General features: G+C 36.3%; 1 protein-coding gene across 2 annotated transcripts in view; it reads right to left on the bottom strand.

The window, feature by feature from the left end:
* The window catches only part of NCKAP1 (NCK associated protein 1), a 59,974-nt gene that overhangs the window by 9,412 nt on the left and 28,875 nt on the right, over positions 1–21,687 (bottom strand). For both annotated transcript variants that reach the window (XM_035536922.2, XM_035536923.2), the window contains exons 13-27: positions 20,397–20,529; positions 17,525–17,606; positions 17,005–17,063; positions 16,073–16,218; positions 14,533–14,665; positions 13,213–13,332; positions 12,778–12,917; positions 11,483–11,614; positions 10,664–10,882; positions 10,176–10,306; positions 9,668–9,765; positions 5,889–5,982; positions 5,048–5,130; positions 4,513–4,593; positions 979–1,072 (exon numbers count right to left, since the gene is read on the bottom strand). In XM_035536922.2, the coding sequence (XP_035392815.1) occupies positions 979–1,072; positions 4,513–4,593; positions 5,048–5,130; positions 5,889–5,982; positions 9,668–9,765; positions 10,176–10,306; positions 10,664–10,882; positions 11,483–11,614; positions 12,778–12,917; positions 13,213–13,332; positions 14,533–14,665; positions 16,073–16,218; positions 17,005–17,063; positions 17,525–17,606; positions 20,397–20,529 (1,745 nt within the window). The remainder of the gene's footprint in view (positions 1–978; positions 1,073–4,512; positions 4,594–5,047; positions 5,131–5,888; positions 5,983–9,667; positions 9,766–10,175; positions 10,307–10,663; positions 10,883–11,482; positions 11,615–12,777; positions 12,918–13,212; positions 13,333–14,532; positions 14,666–16,072; positions 16,219–17,004; positions 17,064–17,524; positions 17,607–20,396; positions 20,530–21,687) is intronic.

The raw sequence follows: 21,687 nt of genomic DNA, 5'->3' as shown, positions 1-21,687 counted from the left end.
ACAATGAAAACAATCTATTTAAAATGTCATTTCTGAAACTAGCTGCCTTCCAAAGATATACCTATGTATTTTACACATACACTGCATATAAACAAACACATTTATATTTTAAGGTATATGAATATATTTTGCTTGACACGTTTAAGTTTTAATGCTAAATTACCCCTTGTGAGTTATTTGTATTTTCTCCTCCCAAATAGCTACTAAAGCAAAAAAAAAATCAGGTTAACATTTAAAATAGTCACAATCTGATTAGAACATTAACTATCCATTACACATGGGAACAAAAGCAATAAAGTGCTCGGTAAGGAAGACAGGGAACAAAGCTGAAGACTGCCAGAAAGCACTTAAGGATCTCAATTCATGCCTTCAAAACTGCCAGTGTAAACAAAACTGAAAAGCTTCAACAGTGGTGCTTTAAAGTGAGAAGAAACACTATACATGTGAGGACATCAGTATGCTTGTTTTACATGTTTCCCCCTTGTAAGCTGCATGTTAGCACTTGTATAATAAAGCAGTAATAATGTGAAATTCACAAATTCAGCTGGCATTTACCTTCTAGTGCCTACTTAACATGACACAGACTTGTTACAGGTCTATAAAAGGGAACTGATCACATCTGTAGCTGTTCACAATCAAGTCCTACTTTCATTGTCCTCAAATTATTGAAGTTCTTAACCATTAGGCATTAAACTCCTTCAGCATCTATCCATTACCCTTCTCTAGGTCAAGAAGGTAATTTGTATATGGTTGAAAAGATTCTCAGATAACATCTGCGTATTCTAGGCAGTAGACACAAAATATTCATGCTATGTCATTTATGAAGTTCATCGAAGGAATACAAAGGACGCAAACATACAAGTCTCCTAGCTCTCTAAACACTTCCATCCCTCCTTGGGGCGCCTTTTTTTTTTTTTTTTTTTTACTTCTCCTGTGATCTTTTTCCCCACTTAGATCTTTTAAATTGTAATTTCTTACCTGATTTTTGGGAAGACAGTGCTACGACCAAGGCAGGATCAATCTCACAAGGCAATCCAGCAGCTGATGACAGTTCGTATACATTCATTGCCACCTGAGGACCAGAAGAAAGATAATTACAAGGAAGACAACACTTTTGTGTAAACATGGTGAAGCAGTTATGCTGACATGCTTAAAATGTTCATATTAGTTTGAAGCATTAAGGGAATTTCAGCTTAGCTAAAACAAGATAAACAGCCTCTGCATTTTTATTTTTTTTTTTTTTGCCTCTAACCTAGACTGAACAGCTTGGTCAGTACTTTGTGTGCTAGATTATCATTTCTTTTTGTCAGGCCAAACAAAGTTTGTATACTTTCCTACATCACCTCCAAAGCAAACATCCTGACTTCCAATTAGCTGTTTTCTACCTTTCTTTCCTGCTCAAAAAACTAACAGATTTTCTCTACCAGATCTATCAACTAACATCTATAAACACAGCATTTTTAGACAGAAGCCAAAACTCATGATTTGATGAAATATTAGAGTAAGGCAGAAAAGAAATCTTACAACATTCAAATTTGATACAGATTCTGTGTCCAGAGATTCCAAGTGCCAGGATCACTTACAGTCTAATTCTTAACAGTTGGAGGAACTAAAAACACCTTGAAATGTAGTCCATTTTCAAGCATGCCCAAGGCTGTACTTTATATTGTCACTTGCAACTATTTCTTTCCTTCCCTAACTTAGGCTTTAAATTAAGTATCTGAAGCTGTAGCTCAGATCGAATCTCTCCAAAAGCAGGTCTCTACCAAATACAAAGGACCGTGAGAAATGCTGATGAAGTGCCTTACTGACATTAACAGTTGAGAAGTTTTACGCCTCTCCCATAAATTCTCACATAGAGTTGGTTAGCTGCAGGCAGGGGATATTGTGCAGACTGTATTTACTCATTTTGCCCAGCCTGGACACCTGAGGGCTAGTTCTGATATGAAAATACACTACTTTGCTCACGTGGTGCTCTGCTGCCAGCAGGACATAAGATAACTTGAGTACAGAGCTGCATTAAAACAGTTACAAACATCTGAATGGCAGCTAGCTCACAACAAAACCGTTAAGGAATACAAAGTGGATCAAGAATAGGCCTGTCTCTAAAAGCCCATATAGACATCCCAACAGCTTAACATTGAGAATAACCAAATAAAGGGAGAACAAATCCTCATTTTACCAGCCATCCCAAATCATAAATTGGAGGGATGCCAAAAGAAAAATAACATTTCATATCAAGTATGTGTTTCATTAACAGATTTAGAGCTATTTATGCTTTATAGTAAATTCATCATATAGGATATTATTGTGTTACTATACCCTAAAATATGTGATTGTTCTAATCCACTGTACAATGACTTGTGAGATCTGTACACAACTAGACCAGGGAGAAAGTTCAAACAAGGAACTGCTGATTTTCTACAGGGCTTAATTGTTAGCAGGCTCGTAGCTCTGGCTGCACCAACAAGCTGTTTTCAAGACAAAGCTCTGGCAGAGTTACGGGGTAGCACATGCCAGAGTTCCCAGTATTCCCAGTAGGCACTATGGATAAGACTACACAGGTTTGGCTCCTTCTCGACGCACAGTCCTCCGACATTATCGTTGCAAGCCTGTACTCTCAAGACTACATGGCATCATGCCACACCACAAGATGTGATATCTAAGCTGATACCATACAAACACCATACTGGTGGACTGAACTATAGCCCTTGTATTATTTTAGACACTTTAGAACTGGAAAAAATGCACACAAAATAGGTGTATCTAAGAATCATAGGGAAAACAGACAGGGCCCAGAAAAGGCCAGCAGCCAACTCCCACATAAACCAGGGGTGACCAGGTGGTGCTATGTGGCGTATAAGCCAGAGAACAGTCCTCAACATGGTTTCATTTAGCAGTAGACAACCTTTGTTGTTGTCATCTAATTGTTCCAATGACTGCAAGTCACTCCAGTGACTTCCAGAACAGAAGCAGCAAGTACTATACGTATGCTTCACTGTATATGCTAACACAAATGAGTTCAGTGATGTCTTTAGAGATCCATTTAGATGTTCAACATGATCTAGAATCACCAACTTTAAAATGTCAATAGTAAAAAGATTATCTTCAAGTATTTATTACTGTTGCAGCCTTTATCCTATACTATTTTTCAGTACTTCTTTGGTATCAGGGGTCATAAGACACCTTTTGAAAAGATCAGGCACAAGCAAGCAGTGAACTTTCCTTCTCATCTCTTCCACATTCTTGATTCCCCAAGTTCAATAAACATGATACTGTTGCAAAGAAAATAATTGATAACTGAAGTAGGTGAGAATTTTTCTCTAAAAAAGGCTTTTCTTGAGAACTGCAAAGGCAACTTGCATCATTTTAATATAATTACCATGAGCCAGCATCCTGGAAGTTCATTTTCCATAGTATTTCCACAAAATTTCTGTTGTGCTATGAATTTCAGTCTTCTGTGGGACATCAAACATTTATGTCCAGTTTGCCAGCATTAGAAGTTTCAGAAAGCATGTGAAATTTTAATAAGTTATATTCTTCACACAACCTCTGACATTTTCAGACTGCATAACTGTGCCTTGTCAAACGATGGTGTTCACTGCGGTGGGCTACGAACTGTTTTTGTCATCAATACAAATATGCACACCTATGTTTTTTGTTTTGTTTAGAGGAGAAGAATTTATTTATTTAATAAATTCCAATCAACAACGGAACTTTTTTGCACAAAGAATAAACAGTAAAACATAACCTTCAAGTTCAGGCATAATGCATTCCAGCCCTCAAAAACCATACTTGACTCAGGAGGAGTTTTCTAAAAATTGCTTCTGTCAAAATGAAACTCTCTGTCAAGAGTTGTGCAAGGTATGGCTGCTACACACTTTCTGCATCACCACGATACCTTTAAGAAGGCTTGCAGCCCTTCATGGGCTCCAAGTGGGAATGAGAAGGTAAAAACCAAGCTAAGCTGCAGCTACCATGTATCCAAAACGAGCAGCCATGTAATATACTAAGAAGGATTTTGGAATGGAAGCATACTACCATTAAGAAACAAGGCATGTAATCTATGTTGCTAGCTTTTTTCAAACACCTCAGAGACTAGGTTCAGAAGAATTTTCAATTCAATGTGAAAATCCATGCCCAGACCTCCAAACACACACAGAGTCCTTGGAACGTTTAGTTTTACCAGTTGCACTGCTCATACTGTGAAGAAGCACAGCATTCTTCTCCTTGTTGCTTAGTCATGTTTTAACAATTGATAAATTTTGTTCTTAATTCTTTCTATGAAAGTTCTCAAATGTGATCACAGGCAAATAGACTCGTGCTCATCTCATCAGGTTTTTTCCCAGAACATCAGTAGGCTGCAGAAGCACAACTACTTAGCTCTTTGGAAAAAACGATGTTCTTTGTTCCAACATTTATCATTTAAGTAAGGGGCATGAAAGTCTTGCCCCTTTGGGATTTTCAGTCACCTCCAAAAATGACTCCATCACCTGCTGGACCCAACATTACCTTCATGTCAGTCTCTCTTGGAATGTGATCTTTGAAGTCCTCAATGGAACTTACAAGGAAAGGAATGTGGTAGGATAAGACCTACAAGAGACAAATGCAGAAAACGAGAAAACAATACTTTCAATGTTAATGATCAATTAGACACCACCATTATTTTATTGCATTCATTTTTTGATGAGCTATTTTATGCATATTATTTTATGGATTTAAGACATGAGTCCAATAAACCCAAAAATAGAGCTGTTGGTGAACAAGCAGAAAGCAAGCTTTTAAAGCTTACTAAACACTGAAAACACTGAGAGACATGCTTGAACTAAAACCTGAATGCTTTAATGTAGTATTTCTCTGAGCAGTACTCAAAAAGTAGACCTTTTTTCTCCCACAACTTGCAATTTAATGTTCAGTTATGACAGAGTATTTTACCCATGTGCCAACCTTTTAAGTAGCATCATTTCTGAACACTGAAGTTTCAAATACCTTATCATTAGATTAAATTTAATGAAAATTATTTGGAATATATTCAGCTATTTCTTACATCTCTAAGTGCTTCCTGTGCCAGCGACCGGAAAGACAAGATTACACCAATAATTGTCATTCTCTTCAAAACACTGTCAACAGCTGCAGAGATACAAGAACAATAGTTACCAAGAACCTCTTGATGATTACAAGCTAAATTCTTTAAAAAAAAAAAAAGGAAAAAAAAAACACTTAACAAAATACTGAAAGACACATGGTACTGAGAAGCACAGGCATTCCTTAATACAGCCAAAATAAACATGTGCTTAAGCAGGTTTTTAAATCTGATCTGATGATGGGATTTCCAGTAGAAGACATTTCCTGTTAACCACTTCATGGAACGACCCCATTAGATACAGTTGACAGTATTTGATGCTAACACTAGCTCTGCGTTTTCTTGAGCCCAAAATGTTCCACTATAATAATAATTTGTTAAAAAAAAAAATACTACTTATGTTAGTTATATTGCAAAAATTCTTTCAATAAATGCAATAATTAATTCACTGTGAAGGAATCAGAAGTATGTGCATCAAAAAGACCCATGCTTCCTATTTTATATCTACACGTTCATCTAGATAATTGTTGTTATGGCTATACATTATCAGCCTCGAAGGAAAAAACAATGCTAAAAGCTCAACAGTACTGTATTGCCTGCACTGAAATCTCATTTTTGTCTGTACATGAGAAGACTGGAAAAGTTTGAAAAAGTGCATCAGTTTATGAGTTCACATATAGTAACTAGCATACATTCTGCTGCTTCTGTAAGCTTTATACAGCAACATTAATTTTTCTTACGTTCTTTACAAAGATAAGGATAAAAACAACTCTGTACCAATAGTAGCACCCTGCTAATTACCCACATGATAATCTTTTAAAGAGTGCGGCCATCTGGTCTGGCTTGTCAAAGCTGGTCCTCATTTGTGTTAGAACTTCAACATTCTCCACCACAAGTTTCTAAAGAGAAGCAAGGATTCAGGTCAGCTATAGATTCAGACACGTTAGCAGGATAAATGCATGATTTCAGTTTGGCAGAGAATAAACTGAGCTCATGGAATACAGACATACCCAGTGCATTCTAAATGGAACTACAGCATCAAAATTACCCTCAGGACCTACTCTACACAAAAGCAAGCTCTGAATCAAAAAGCAGAAGATCAGATAACCCTTGAAACATTTTTATAGTCAGAAAAACGTACTTAAAGGAATGACACTCAGTAAAACTAAGCAGTAACTCCTCATGTTATTTAGCTTTTTATAAGAAAAATAAGCTTGCGTTAACAAAAAGGCAGATTCCAAAAGCAATTCCTTCTCGTGCGTTGCTCCTTTCACTGGATATAAATTTAAGACTGGCCTGATGTCAGGACTACAAATTTAATGACGGAAAAATTGAAAAATGGAATAAAGAATGCAAGAGTCAGATCGTTAAATCTTGGTGCAGTTTACTTGGAATTTTCTTTCATTACAAAATAAAAGCATAAATAAAATTTGTCATAACTCCCATATATGCATATTATAGGATATAGGTAGAAGTAATATCTTCCCTGTAATCATTCTCCAAATATGTATCAGATTCATATTTAAATTACTAAAATTGCATAATCAGATCTATAAAATGTTAAATCCTAAAAGCATTTCTTGCTAGCTGAGAAACTTATGCTTTGCCAAGTAGCATTTTTAAACTCTCTTCAGGCAAGAAATAGGTACTTTATTCTTAAAAATAATGTTTTTGCAGTTTGATTACCAACTACTCCATTTCGGAAATGGAAAATATGATTCTCTCTCCTTTTATAGAGGAAAACCATCAGCTAAAGAAGTTTAGAAAACTAATGTGGTGTGTGCTTCTAAAGATTAAGTGAAGAAAACTTTTCCCTACTGTTGAAGAGAACATAATTCAGTGCTTTGTGTACTAAACAGTATCAAGGTAGGAAAAAAAATTAAGGATAGAAACAGAAAACAAGATATTCTGGACTGGGTGTAATCTTTCAAAGGGATTATTTTTGAGTTTTATTTTTTAGGTGGATGCATCCCGACCCAGCTCAATTACTTAGCAGCAGAACCAAAAAGGGCAATGAGGAGCGACCAGGAAAGCTAACATTCATCAGACATGCAGGTCATTATAGGCCTGGAGCTTAATTTAAGATATACCATGTATAACCTAAAAGAAGAAACACACAGGAACTTACTGCTAGGGATCCAAGAATAATTGACCTTTGACAGTTCTGCTACCTGCTTTAATAGCTTTATCATATTCAACCCATGCTGAAAACAGGGCAAAACATAGCAACTGGCAAGCAGTAAAATTAAATATTAGAGTAAACATTCCTGTGATCATAGGAAGAGAATAGACAAGATGACTTAAACCATAATGCTGCTATGAAATAAACTGTGGTCTCTGTTTACTCACACCCAGTCAAGTAGCCCATGCAAAACAGATCTGTCCAACAGCTTAGACCTCTCAGATTCCAGTACATTGTGTCATAGTTGTGCTATTTCCATAACCTCTAGTCTATCCATAATTCACCCAAGTCTTCCCACTTTCACTCTTATTTTAAACGAGAAGCAAAGAAAGAAAGAAGCTACAAAAGATGCAGCAAAACAACTGCTTCCAAGAATTTGCACGTGTGCACACATAGAAAAAAATGAATTTATGAATTTCTATGCTGAAAGCCAAAACCAACAGACAGATCAATCACTGGTTTGCACTGAAATCAAGATGCGCAATTTTAAACCAACTGATTTATCAGAACTTGGCAGATGTGTGACATTTGAATTTCAATCCTTTAACGCTCCAGAATGCGAGATTGAAGGCAATAGCCCACACACTGTTATTGAGTCAAGCTTTCAGCTTCACAAAAATAACCAGCATATTGGTTTAAGATTTAAAAGGGACAGGCTGGATTACAGTTCAAACAGTAGTTAAATGAGGCAATATCCAACACCCCTCTCCTTTGTCTTAACCTCCAGATATAAAACCAACACCTGGTCCCACTGCGGGAAGCAAAGCAAGCATTTTGAACCCTCTTAATGAATTCTCCATTCCCCTTTCTCCCAAACACAGATGTTTCTCCGTGCTCTCTGCAAAGCCAACTGCATCTGAGCCAAAGAGATGAATATTTTATTGATTTATTGTTCTCCTCCAAATATGTGGTCATGTGCACGTGGATCTACCTTATGTTCTGCTTATCCTTAGCAGCATCAGAAAACACATGTCAGAGAATTTAAAGTTGCTTTTAAAGTGGCTTTTTAAAAAGCATATACAGAGGTACAATAACAAGCACGTTGATTTTAAGGAAGACAACCTAAGAGTAAGCGGAGAAAGCAGCTCCGAGAGAACATCTGTCCATTGGCTTTGTGTTTTACTTGAAATGTGACAGATGTCACTGTGCATAGCCAGGACCTATTTAATTTAACCTTCAAAATTACAGCATTGTTAACTAGCAACCCTCATCCTAAAACTCAGCAACTGGAAGGGGCACAAAGAATCAACTGCCCTGTCCAGCTCTGTGTTGGTCACTTGGGTCAGGGTTGCTCTTGTGGCACCTGGTGAAGAAGCACCTCTCTCTCCTTAAGGTGTGCCAACAAAAGGCTTAAAATCTTTTAGGGCATCGTATGTCCTAACACCTCAGCAGCACTAGCATTCACAATGTTTACAGAGAATGAGATCTTTGAAAATATAACGTGGGATGTATTAAAAAGACACAAGGCCAGGTTGGATTGGGCTTTGAGCAACTTGGTCTAGAGGGAGGTGTCCCTGCCCATGGCAGGAGGGTTGGGACTAGATGATCTTTAAGGTCCTTTCCAACCCAAACCATTCTATGGTTCTATGACACACACTTCTAAAGGCTTGGTGTGCTAATAATAGTAATAAATAGTTGAAGAAACAGTGAAAGTTCCTTATATCCATAAGTACTGAATGTGCCTCTTTAAAAAAGCAACACACATGAATGGATACGAAAAATATTTTTTGCAACTATTGGTTAAATAAATTAAAGATGAGATGTAGTAACTTGGAAATGACTCTAGAAAAGTAAGTCATGAAAAACAAATATATGCCTATTAGTGGCATTTTTATAGCATGACTATCATGGGAAAGTAGTATATGCTGTTGAGTTTATTAAATCATCTTTCCAGAAAGAGTTAATTACACAGGCATCACATGCTTCCCTGTCAATACGCACTAACATACATGATAAAGAAAATAAGTCCTTGAAGATGCCTGCAGGTTTGTCTAAGACACACGTGAGTTTTTCACGCTGAGTTTTCGAAGTCAACAGAGATGGGGAAGCTCTCTGCAAGCATCTGGAGGTCTTGAAAAGCATTTCTCTTCCCACTTATGAGAAAGAGAGACTTGTCTACTAACTCAGAGCATCTAGCAAAAATGAGACTACATGAAGTCCTGACCATTCAGCTATTGAAGAGTGTGGTATACACATGTACTACATGGGCAAGGGTACTACAAAGTAATCGTAAAATTCACAGCTTTATCAGTTTGTGTGATGCAGTCACTTCATACGGATGGCATGCAGAAACATAGCTATTAAATATCCTAAAGGAAGCTGAAACAGAAAACTCCCCTTCTTCCCACCCAGTCTCGGTTACCTTAAACTCCCCTTCTTCCCACCCAAATTTCCTTGGTTACCTTAAGCTCAGCAACCTGTGATGAAATGTGCCACATCAGACTTTCACTTAGGAACTTCATGCCATATGGTCCCAGAAGTTCTGAAAGGGCTCTCATTTCTGAGAAATAAAACAAACTGTTCTACTTCAAACGTTTCTTATTCAGTTATATGATGTTCATCATCTATATAGCAATAGCATTTTAATTACAAAATTATTTTACGTCTAAAAAAAATTTTAGATACTAGAACTTGTAACAAAACTGAAGCAACAGTCACCAACACATCATACCCCCATTGCTGTAGCTCAAACACCCAGCTCTTTAACTTTTTTTTAAACTAAAAAAATAGGAAAAACAAGATCTCTAAAGGCACAAAGGCAATAGGAATAAAAAGGAACTGAAATACTACTGAAAATTAACAAGTGCTGTCTATAATGTAATACAATACCTTAAGAGTTGCTCTAGTTCCAATTACTCAAGCAGATAACTATCTCTGAAACATTCAACAGAAACATCGAACAAAGTTTACCTGATATGTCGGAGTATTCTTCAGCATTAAATGTTAATTCATTTTCTGTAGGCAAATTCACAAAAGCCTTCATGGCTGGAAAATAGGCTATGTGACCATTGCTGACTTGTCTTAGCAAAGTTTCCAAATACCTTATCAGAAAGGGAACAAGTTTTAGATGAAGACATTCACAGATACCTCTATACAAATGAAATGCCCTTGTGTGATAAAGGGACAGCAAAGCCTGTAGACTTCAGTTTTACTTTCATAGTTCAAGTGAATACCTGTATCTTATGCTACATCTCCCCTGAGAAAGAATGAATTTCACAACAGGCAAACTTCAAAGTGCTTTTATAGTAGGTACTGGGAGAAGTAAACTTGAGAAGTCTGGAACTTAAGAAAATTCCAAACGCCTAAACCACATACAACTCCAGTTCTCCAATTCCAGCTTTTTATTTAAATAAAAGTAATATAAAGAGCTTGTAACAAGTATTCATATAATTACTTACCAATTTGTGTACAGACTGGTAATGGTTGGCTCACCATGACTATCTAAATGCTGGGTTTGCTGAAGCAGAACATTGTTAAATACTCGTGTGATGTCAATCTGTACATAGTTTTCTATTGACTGGAGGACTGTCATATAGGCTCTTACGCTGGTTAACAGCTCTGAAGGCTTTGCGATCTCTTGTGTTGCTTGATTATACATAGTCATTCCAACAATTGACCTTTTAAAAACAAAACATAGGAGTTACAAGCATTTCTCAGTGAAACTGAACAAGGATGCAGCTATTAAAGTCATCAGTGATTATCATTTTCATATTCATGATTACAATATTACTCAAAGCTTTTAGAATTCTTCCTTAATCTGCAAGTATGAAGCTCTAAATCATGGCTACACTACATCAGCAGTTTTAAAAGAAGATTTTTTGGAAAAATAAATCTAGACGAAAATCTTGGTTGCTGTCACGGTTTTAGTTTCAAACGAGTAGACTCAAATACCTGAAACAAAGCCAGAAATGGTGCAAAAGAGTCTCTATAAATGCCTAAAAAAAAAAGTATCACCAGTGCCTACAGAACACACAGGACTAGGAGCGCAGGATCAGGCTGTTAAGTAGGTGATACTAATTTCCATATATTTTAAAGAACTAACAACTATTTATGTCTGCACATATAAACTTAACTGTAACGTCAGTAAGAATTTGACCTAAGAGTTTTGCCATCTACCTTTAAAAATGAATTTTATATAGTAAGCACACAATACTCCTAATGTCAAACCAAGGATTTATCTTGTTTATGAGTACAACTGTCTTTACAATATTTCTTACTTGGTAAAGCGGATTTCCAGGTGAGATGTTAAATATTCTCTTGGGGTAAATGTGTGTTCCCAAACCACCATGTTTGGTACATAATTGATTGAGAAACAGAGCTCAGAAAGTGCAGTGTGCAGTTTGTCCAGGCTTTATGAACAGTCAAAAAATAACAACAAAGAAATTAATTTAACATCAGAATATATTATCGTGGAAAGCATACACTGAATGGAAGATGCCTCAAGACCACCCACAGCTCTAACTTTCTTTTCATCAGCTTTATCTGCTTTCATCAGACATATAACTCTAGCTTATCACATCGAAAATCAGCATTTTGGGTAAGAACAGAAACCTACAACTGTATATTGATCTGCGTTTTGCACAGTGATGTAATGTATATGTTTTTATATATAGTTATACACATACACAAACAATTTCCCTCTAAATGTCTGTTAAGCTGGTTCCTTCTTAACTGAACTTAGTAATAGAAGTAATGCTTGCTACCAACCAGTACTAAATACAGGGAAAACGAATCTTAAGCTATAAGTTATTTTTCCTCAACTTCTCTAGTCAATTATAGTTTTCTGATGTTTGACTGTTGCAACTGTAACTAAAAGACTTCTTTTTCATCACTGTGCATTTAGCAGCTCCCAGCCACAATACCAAACATTTATTGTCTCCTTTTCACAGCTTCCTTCCTCCTCTTACTTCTGTTGCTCTACCAAGTCGTCCTGTTATCCTTCCCAAGAATCATCTACCTTGCTGTTTTTCCTCTCCTATTACCTCTTACACCTCAAACTGGACTTACTCATCTTTCCCTTTCTTTTTCAGGTTGGTCTTATCTTGTTTTGTTTCTGGTTTGCTCTGATGCAGGCACAAAAGCCTCAATTCCGCTCCAGCAGAGGAAGGCAGCGAACTGCATTTCAGCAGCAGCAACTTCCAGCCCAGCCCATACATTATCCTGATCCCAATGTTAAGCAAAGCAGAATTAAGATGCCATCCACGCCTTCAACTCCCACTTCCTCAATTGATATGACTATGCAGGAAACCTAACTACAGCACGAGGACCCTTTCTGCTCAAAAAAAGGAAAGAGCCAAGGTGATTAATAAATGAGATGTACATTCCTATTGCTCTAAATACGTTATTTCAGGCTCTGTTCAAGCTATAGAAAGACCGTATGCTCACAAACTAGAAACTTGCCATATTTACAGTCAACCTTACTGAAGTAGTATGAGCAAGAAGTATTTAACATGTAAAAAACACAAGTTTTGACTTGGGATTCATGGTGAAAGGTACAGAAGAGGCAGCTTACTTTGTCACAACCAATCTGTTTTTTCTCATGCTTTCTACTCCTGGTTTCTCCCTTTCAGGTTCTCCTTTCTTTCCGGTCTGTTTTTTTGACTTTTTGTTCACTGCTTGACTGATAGTTTTGGCACAATGCTTTGGCAGCAACTAGTAGAAGGAAAGAAATCCCCCCCCAAATTAAAATACAACTTCTTTGCAACCATGAGATACAAAATAAGCTTATATGTAGGTGGAGACTTCATCACACAAGTAACACCTCCTTCGACTACTAACTATACCATTTAATATAAAAAGTCTTCCTCGAGCCACTTTCCACTTCATGAACAGAAAACTTTCTGAAGTCAGGGGGAAAAGTGGGAAGAGGAAACACAGCCATAATTCCGAAGGTCAAACTACCTAGAAAACCTCAAAGGAAAATTAAGAGAGACAGAACAACACTCACCTGATCACTCAGCGTACATTGTTCTGTGCAAATATCTGTGATAAGATTTCGAGCTTGCTTAGCCATTTCATCCAGGAACATGTTACATAAGGAAAGACTACGATCTCCAATATGATGTCGCTGTTAAAAATAGAAATAAGCAAGTCTGTTTTTCAGTTTCCTTAGTCCTATGCTATTCATAAAATGCATACACTGTTCTGCAGGTAACAGTTGCCTAAATCACAGACCTGGGGTAACAAAAAGATATTAATTAGTCCTTAATAACTTCAATGCCTTTCATTCACCGTGGGTTTTTGTTGGTGTTGTTGCGGGCAACCCGAACTGTGAAATCTTCAGTCACTGACACAGCATATTAAAAAAACAAACAAACAAACACCTTTGTTGCAACAAAAATCCTCTAAAAGGAGGCAAAAAAATCTAAAAGGAGATTTTCATCTTCAATTTTGTACTAAATCTAAAGTGCCCAACACTCAAGGTTTCTGTGAATCTCCTCTTAGATTTAGTACTGGTACAAATTAACGAAGAGAAAGAGTATGCAACTCAAATTACAGGGAAAGCAGTGTCATTCATACCCCCACACAGTGCAGTGAATATTATTTTTCCAAAATTATAGTAGCTACGAGTTAGAATTCTTATACTGAATTCAAAGTTCTGTTGGCTGTGGCAAAATATGCTTGCTACAGCTGAATTCTCAGTAACTAGCACACAGTGGACTTTGGCTACGAGATTCCTTACTGTTACTAGAATGGTTCTGAAAGACATCTCTTGTCCTGAAGGTACATTTTCCTGGAAACTTTTTAGTGGTTCTCTAATATAAATAAAGTTTGCAGCTGTTTAAAGCAAAGTGTACGGGGAAAATAATGATATAGACGTATATGGAAATGAAGCTTAGCAGAAGAAGATTTAATTTTTAACTACGAAAAACCCACACTGTGCATAGTCAAGTATATCTTCTTCATCCAATTATTTCAGATTAGCACTCAAGAATGAAAAGACACTTTCACAAGCACTACAGAACACTGGCCAAGTCAACCCCTGGAGTAATTCCAAAGTCAATGGACATACAGGCAACGTACTAAAATATCTATTTCATTACAACTTCACAATATAAATAATTTTCCAAAGTTACAAAAATGCCACAATTTGTTTGTGGCAGCATTTTGAGATCTATGGACGAAGGATCATATAGTAGGGTGCCCACTTGTTTTACTTCCCTGAATCTTATACTGGTATAACAAACACCTTGCAGCATTCAGCACTAGTTCTCTTTACTTTAGATGAGAGCTGAAAATATCTAAAGATGATGTATTTAAAAATTACCTCTTCTGGGCATAGTTCATGGGTGCAGCTCATAAAATGAGTACAAAGCAATGGGAATGCAATTGAGTATCTTGATTGAGAGGGAAGCTCCAAACACTGCTGAAACATCTTCTCAAAAGCACGACTATAAAAACTGACCAAAAATAGACAATTTAATGTAACACATGCATAACTTTGCTTCAAATGAAGTCTAGTTCATACAAATCAAATATGCTAAATTAATGCCAGATCTGTAATTATAACTTATCTGATACCAAAAAACACATCATGCTTTTAAATAAGTTTGTTTTCCACATGCAATACTAATGCATTTTGTTTACATCTCTTAATTACATCATCTTTGTTCTGATGTTTGACACACAGACGCTGCAAAAAATTTACAGCTTTAACAGGTACTATTACAGAATCTGCAGTTGACCCCAGATCAGTTAAATGACTGCTTGAAGAATCTGTCGGACCTTCAGAAACACCTTTATTAAATTCTGATGGAACACTTATACAACTCTTGTTCCATGGTTGCTTCATATAATCTTCAGAAAAAAAATTCTTAAAACACAAGCAAAAGACATAAATTACATTGAAGTCTCCTTTCAACATAAACTTGACCACCACATAAAGACTGGCCTTTCACCTTAAAATCTAGCCCCTATAAATCATTGTGTACGCTTCTCCACCGGAAACTAAAAAATAAGAAGCTAAAATAGGACCGAGGAAGTTTCTCAAAGAACAGTATTCTCACACTGGGACTTCCGATGATTTATTTCAACGACTGCTTATTTATCTGCTGATACTGCAAACAATTATTTCAGCTTAAACAGCCGCAGAAAGATTCCTATCAACCTGCTTCCTGATCCTGTTTTCACAGACCTTTTCCAAGAGTGAAACGTTTTTGCTTTACTTTTTCCAAAGCAACTAATGCTAACAAACTAAACAAAAAATAAAGCCTACTATGAAAAATCACTATATGGAATTGGCAATGCAAAGCTAGGTCTTCCTGTTTGGAAACAGGGGAAGAAAGAAGGGAATCAACTGTTTTTCTTTTCTGCTGCAGGAACTCTATGGATCTTTAAAACTACACTAAAGTAGTAGTAAAAAAAATTTCATTTCTTGCTTAAACAACGTAATTGTCTACGGCTTTAACTTCAGCTGGGGACATGAGCTGCAGAGACATAAGAGAACTAACTGCTGGAAGAGAACTCCTATTTTAATTGTTGCTTTGAGGGATTTATACTTTGTCGTGAAGCTCTGAAGAATCAATAGTTAACAATGGGAGAAGAAAATTAAAATTCTTTACATTAGAAAAAATTATACATGTGTTGATAGGTATACTTTGCAAAAAGACTAGTATAAAAGAAAGTAAATAAATAAATAAAATAAAACTCAAACCGTAAAACAGCAACTCTTTCGAAGAAAAATTGCTGTTAACCAGATTCTAACTGATTCTCTGCTGGATCATTTTCCTACAATTTGGTATTTAAAAGCTACATGTCCAAGGACAAACAATAAACTAAAAGCTTCTACTGTCAGGTTAGTAACTTACCAAAATATAGAAAGATCTGATGTTTCAACCAACATCTCCACCAAAGAATCTACCATTTTTGTGTGGAAAATGATTGTGTTCATCATTTTTCCTAGTTCTCTGTGGTCTGCAAGACTAAGTGAGGCTTTAGAAACACTGGTGTAGGCCTGGAAAAACAGAAGAAAAAATCTGTATCTACTGTTGCTTTTTTGCAAATTCCATCACTATTGCCAAACATAAAGGGTAAGTACTGCTTACGCTGTGCATAGAACAATTGTTTTTAAAGACTCTGCAAAGACTTATTTTATCTTTCCACTGTAACCTAAGAAAAGCAAACTGCCTTTCAATGAAGTCACCAAATGTCTTAAGTACAACAGCAATGCAGAAAAAAACTGCAGAACAAATGCACTGACAAAACACGTATGCACGCTAGTGGAATCAAGTTCGCTGAAGCCACTCCCTGCTCCTTTAAATAATCAGGTTTGGGTATGCAAGAAGACAACTGCATATTTTAAAAATATAAAAATAACATGTCTAATATTGGGACAATTAGTTTACAGTCTAAACAGTACTCCCCCTTATTAAGTTAACTGAAAGCACTATCACTGCAACACACCAATGTGATCTCACCGAACATTATCTTCCCTTGGCTGGGAAGGCTGAATCATGCTCTGTACAGTGCCAATAAACTGCTCATCCTCAACACATTCCACTTCCAAACTGTTATAAATCCTTCAAAGACTCATTTGCAAAAAGTATGCAATGCAAAGGCAAAGTTACATCAAATTATTTGCTTAAGTATTTGTTTGATTTTAAATGCCAAGAAGTTACCCTTATACAGCCTGTGATCCACTTGCAGTGTGAGAGAAATCTAGAAGACCAGTAAGTTATTACTAGCTTTAAACCAAAATGTGCATTAACTTAAATGTCAAGCAGATATTCAGACATCTTACCTGCAATCTAAACCAATCTAATCTCATTCCTCTGAAGTCAAATACCTCTCCATCTTCAACTGTAGCAGGGAAAAATACAGAACATAAAGCCTTTAGGGAAACAACTACAATTCAGAAATACTAAATCAGATTGTCTAAAAAAATAAAAAACAAAAACAAAAACCTCCAAAGTACTTGAAAACTTAAAGTGTTTGCTTTTAATCGAAGAATTTCAAACCAGCACAACCATGCTAATAGGAATTTAAATAGTTAGACAAAATACGTATAACATACTTTCTAAATTAAAAGGTAGGATTATTTCAAAATAGCACCCTTCAAAAACCTTATCTGTACAGACCTGCCCAGGAAAAGGGACACAGAACAAGAAGCAGGTATCGTAATAGAAGAGAGACAGGGGAATAAATACAGTTTATGCAAGTTATCTGCTAGCACTGATTGCACAAAACAAAAAGCAATGAAGCTTTCAAGGAGAATCTTTCATTCAGTTACCATTTTCCCAAGTTCATTTGAACAGACTTACCTTGTTTCACGCTTAGTGAAGTCATAGTGTTTACAAAAGAGGACATGATGATTGATTCATCCTCTGGGCACACTGAAAGATTCTAAAATAAATGTTGTTACTATTTCAAACTTCATTTGTGAAAAAGTGTCAAATCCCACAACCAATTTATCAGCTGCAGTCTGAAAAATATTTTATATAGTTTACAAAAAGTAACTTTATCAATGGATTATCGTAAATAGTACTATTTCATAACTTCTATTTTTTAATTCATTGGTTGATGAAAAACACCTAAAAAAAAGGCTGCTTCTAAACCAACATAGACTCAAAAGAGAAAAATCTGTCAATAAACATGCCCGCACATTTTCAGACTGCAGTCATTTACAGAACGGACACACAACATGTTTTTGTTATACAGCAGACACCAAACATTTGTCTGACCTCTCCAGGCATCTGATCCGTCTGCACAGAAAATTTAGCCACGGCAAAATATAACAGAGCTGACATCAGCATCACTTTGCTTCCCACAGAACCATCTAACAACAGATTTCTACTAACACTGAATTGAATGATTTCTAACACCTGAAAGATAGCCCCTCAAAAGTCCTACAATAAGCAATAGTTCATGAAGAAGCAGTTTCAACAACTAAGATCACATTTCTGTCAAATAGAAGATTCATGTAATTATAGATATGACTGACATACAACCTAAAGGTTGAAAAAAATCCTAACTATCACTCGTTTCTGTCTACTCTCGTATTTTATACTTTTTATGAGTTAACTACATCTAAAATGCAAGCTACTCTTTCTTTTTTCCCCTCATTTCAGTTTGACCCTAAGGATTACAGTACAAATAACACAATATTTGTGCCATTTGTATAACTTTTAGAATTCTTTCACTAAATCTAGAAAACCATTTCAGGAATCGATGACAAATCTCAAAAAATATTTCATTTTGTTATCAACAGAACTGTTAACATGTAAGTATATAGTTACGAGCAAAAAAACCAAATACAGTTGTTTTGGCATTAAAAGTAAAATGAAGGATTCATTTATATTTAATAGTTTAAAGAACTGTGATATAAATGGGTATTTAAACTGTTTCAATAGTTTGTTATATAACAAACATGAACAGCAGAGTGAAAATAATAAATGAACAGCAGAGTATATAAGTTCCACCCTCTGGTCATCAATGTATTACTGTTCGACGCATAGAAGTGATTTCTGAAAACAACATAAAAGCTTAAAATTCAATAGAAGCTTGTCCAGTTTGAGGAGCTGAAGTTTTCACAAAATTTGGGCTCCACCTAGTGGTCACTAGGGAATCAAATCAAAACAGTGCAGAAGTCCTGTCATTTCCTTGTCAGTGTAGACAAGAAAAATAATTTCTGCACTGCTCCTTCAGCGGCAGTATCTGTTTATCTGGATTACATTAAATCAGTCCTGAAAATTCAGTTCATGACCTCAAATAAATTTATACTGCCTTTACTTCAGGAACATCTTCTGCTTAGCAATAGGTGCTACTCAGTACAGAGTAATAAAGACACTTGCAGCTCTGGATGCAAACCTACATGGAACAAGAGAGGATGGTCTTCCATTGAAAACCCACCACTCTTTTCTCTGTAAGAGCACCTCCCTACTCTTACAGAGCCACACTCCATGATGTGGAGTGTGACAACCTGGGATGTCAAATCTGATGACTTTAATACTGTTCTCTTTCACTTCTGTTTAACTTCTCTTTTTGCACAAGTTCATTATTTCCACATTCAACCTTACCTACTATAAAAGATAATGTCCTCGTTACTCTCTAGAGCAGGAGGTTTTTTCTGACATGACACGCTGTTGAAGTTTATCAAGTTTGCCACTAACTTCAGTGAGAGTGGTATTTCACGTCTGAACTCTTCTCGCAAATGTCTGTGTTTCTCATGTCCATATACACGCTTAAGTTAACCGCAAGTATAATTCACTTCCAGAGAATTTAAATTGAAATAGTCACTGAAGACACCTACAACAACTTGACTTCCTATTTAGGCTTAAGAATGTCAAACTACCTCAGTTGTTTTTTTTTTTTTTTTTTTTTTTCCCTGGCAGCACACAAGAATGCAGACTCTCAACCATTAGCTTGGATAACCAATTCTGTCATTTGGTTTCTAAATGGTGCTGGCATGATACAATACTGATCCCAAGTACTTAAATTGCTTCTTAAACACAGTGATGCTGAACAAGGGAAATCATCCATTAGCAGAATATGTTAAAACAGGATACCACGGGATTCTAGTTTCTCTCTTCGCCATCATTTGTTAAACAACACAGGCCATGTTTTCTCCATCATGTCAGAAAGCAACATCTTGAAACAGCATTACGGGTACTATTGAGGCAGCACTGCTGCTTTCAAAAAAATTCAGAGAAGAAACATCCTACATAAAAGAATCACACTAATCAAGATCAGCTTGGTGTTCCTACAAGCACAATTACTTTTTCTTTTTTACTCTCAAAAGCATGGCAATGCAAAACTGTAACACACTTAAGAATAAAGCAAACAATCGCAGGAATTCCTGAAAATGTTAAAAGGAACCTCAGACCCCCAAGAGAAGCCTTTCATTAAATTCTTGCCAATCTCCATAGCCTGATGTTAAAATAAATTATAGTTTCCTCCTTGAGGAGAAAGGTAGTTTAATTGTCTCTGAAGAGAACATTGCTTAATAACATTTAAGTATTCATATGGCAACCAAAAGCACAACTCTATATCCCAGAATTAAACAACAAGCTCCGTTAGTTTTGCCTTATTCCATACCGTTCACTAAAATACACAAAACCAGAATACATTTCATGCATTTTGGACAAAAAGCCCTTCTTAAAGCCTGCAGAACTCCAAACCATTGTCTTTCCGTACCTGAACAAGCTCATTTAAGACCACTGCATCAAAGCCAGAGAGATACTGCACGTAGTATCTCTGCATCACTGGTCCATATTTCCGCACATGTGCTCGGAGCTCCTCCATGTAGAATATTAGCTCAGCTATGTGCCTAGCCAAAAAGACAAGGAAAAGCTTACAAATAGGAAACATGTAAAATATGGAAAATTATTTCCGTCAATGGAATACTTCCCATGGAAATTCCCTCCTGTACCTATTATTAATACATAACTCTTGTATTAAAATATTTGCTCACATTATAAAATAAGTTTACACAAGAAACTTTCATCTGTAAAGTAAAATACATTCAAGAGGAGATAAGTTAACAGGACCCCCTCATGGTAATCCTCAAAGGTTTGTACAACCCGTGTATTTTCTGAAGAAGCCCTTTTGTAATGCTCAATTTGAATAAGTGTACTTTCTCATGAAGCAGTTAAATCCAAAAAACAGAATTGTAATAATTACTTTTCTGAGCTCATGTCAGTAGGTCTTTATTCTTAAAAAAAAAAAAAGACTTTTCAAGATGGTAAAATTTCCCCCTCTGTTGAAAGCGCTGTACAGAGGACTTCATACCACCTGCTGGGCAGACATGAAATAAACTAAAAATAGTTTACACAGAGCAATTTTCTATGAGTAACTATCAATATTCTAACACCTGCAACACAACTTAAACTGAAAGCTTAAAATGCAGTTATTAGACCGACAGCTTCTTGGATTAAATCCCATACTGCCTGAGCAACAATCAGATGGCTTGACAAACTTCTCCAACATGCATTTTCTTTTGGCAGAAAAACTTCGCTCACATTTCACCTATTTAAACAAGACCAAGAAGAATACAGCCTTCAGAAGACCAAGAAGGCATAGTGCTAGAATTTTATGATGATTTTTAAATCCAGTCCATGAGTCCATGACTCATGACATGAAAAGGAAACACCTTAACAGTGAGTTTTTTGATCCCCAGGTTGCTAAATAAAACTGAGCAACTGTAATGGATGCTGACCACCCACACTTCGATCCCAGAGCATCACCAGGGAAGCTGTATAACAATAAAGATGGCTTTTACAGTAGAAGATGTACACAAAAAGATTTCTGTAACATTTCAGAAAGACAGCGTATTTATCTGTGGTACCTCCATCCCTAGCACCTACTCCAGTGAAGGAAACTCAACGTTTTTCTGTTCCAGCTCTACAAATAGCCTTGTAATTGACTGTCACTTGTTGTCACATGAATACTCTTTAAGATTTCTTTCCCCAGATTGAACTGATGTGCT

This window comes from Cygnus atratus, chromosome 6 (genome assembly GCF_013377495.2).
Source record: "Cygnus atratus isolate AKBS03 ecotype Queensland, Australia chromosome 6, CAtr_DNAZoo_HiC_assembly, whole genome shotgun sequence".
In the NCBI taxonomy this organism is placed as follows: Eukaryota; Metazoa; Chordata; class Aves; order Anseriformes; family Anatidae; genus Cygnus; species Cygnus atratus.
This window is presented reverse-complemented; position numbering and strand designations above follow the sequence as displayed.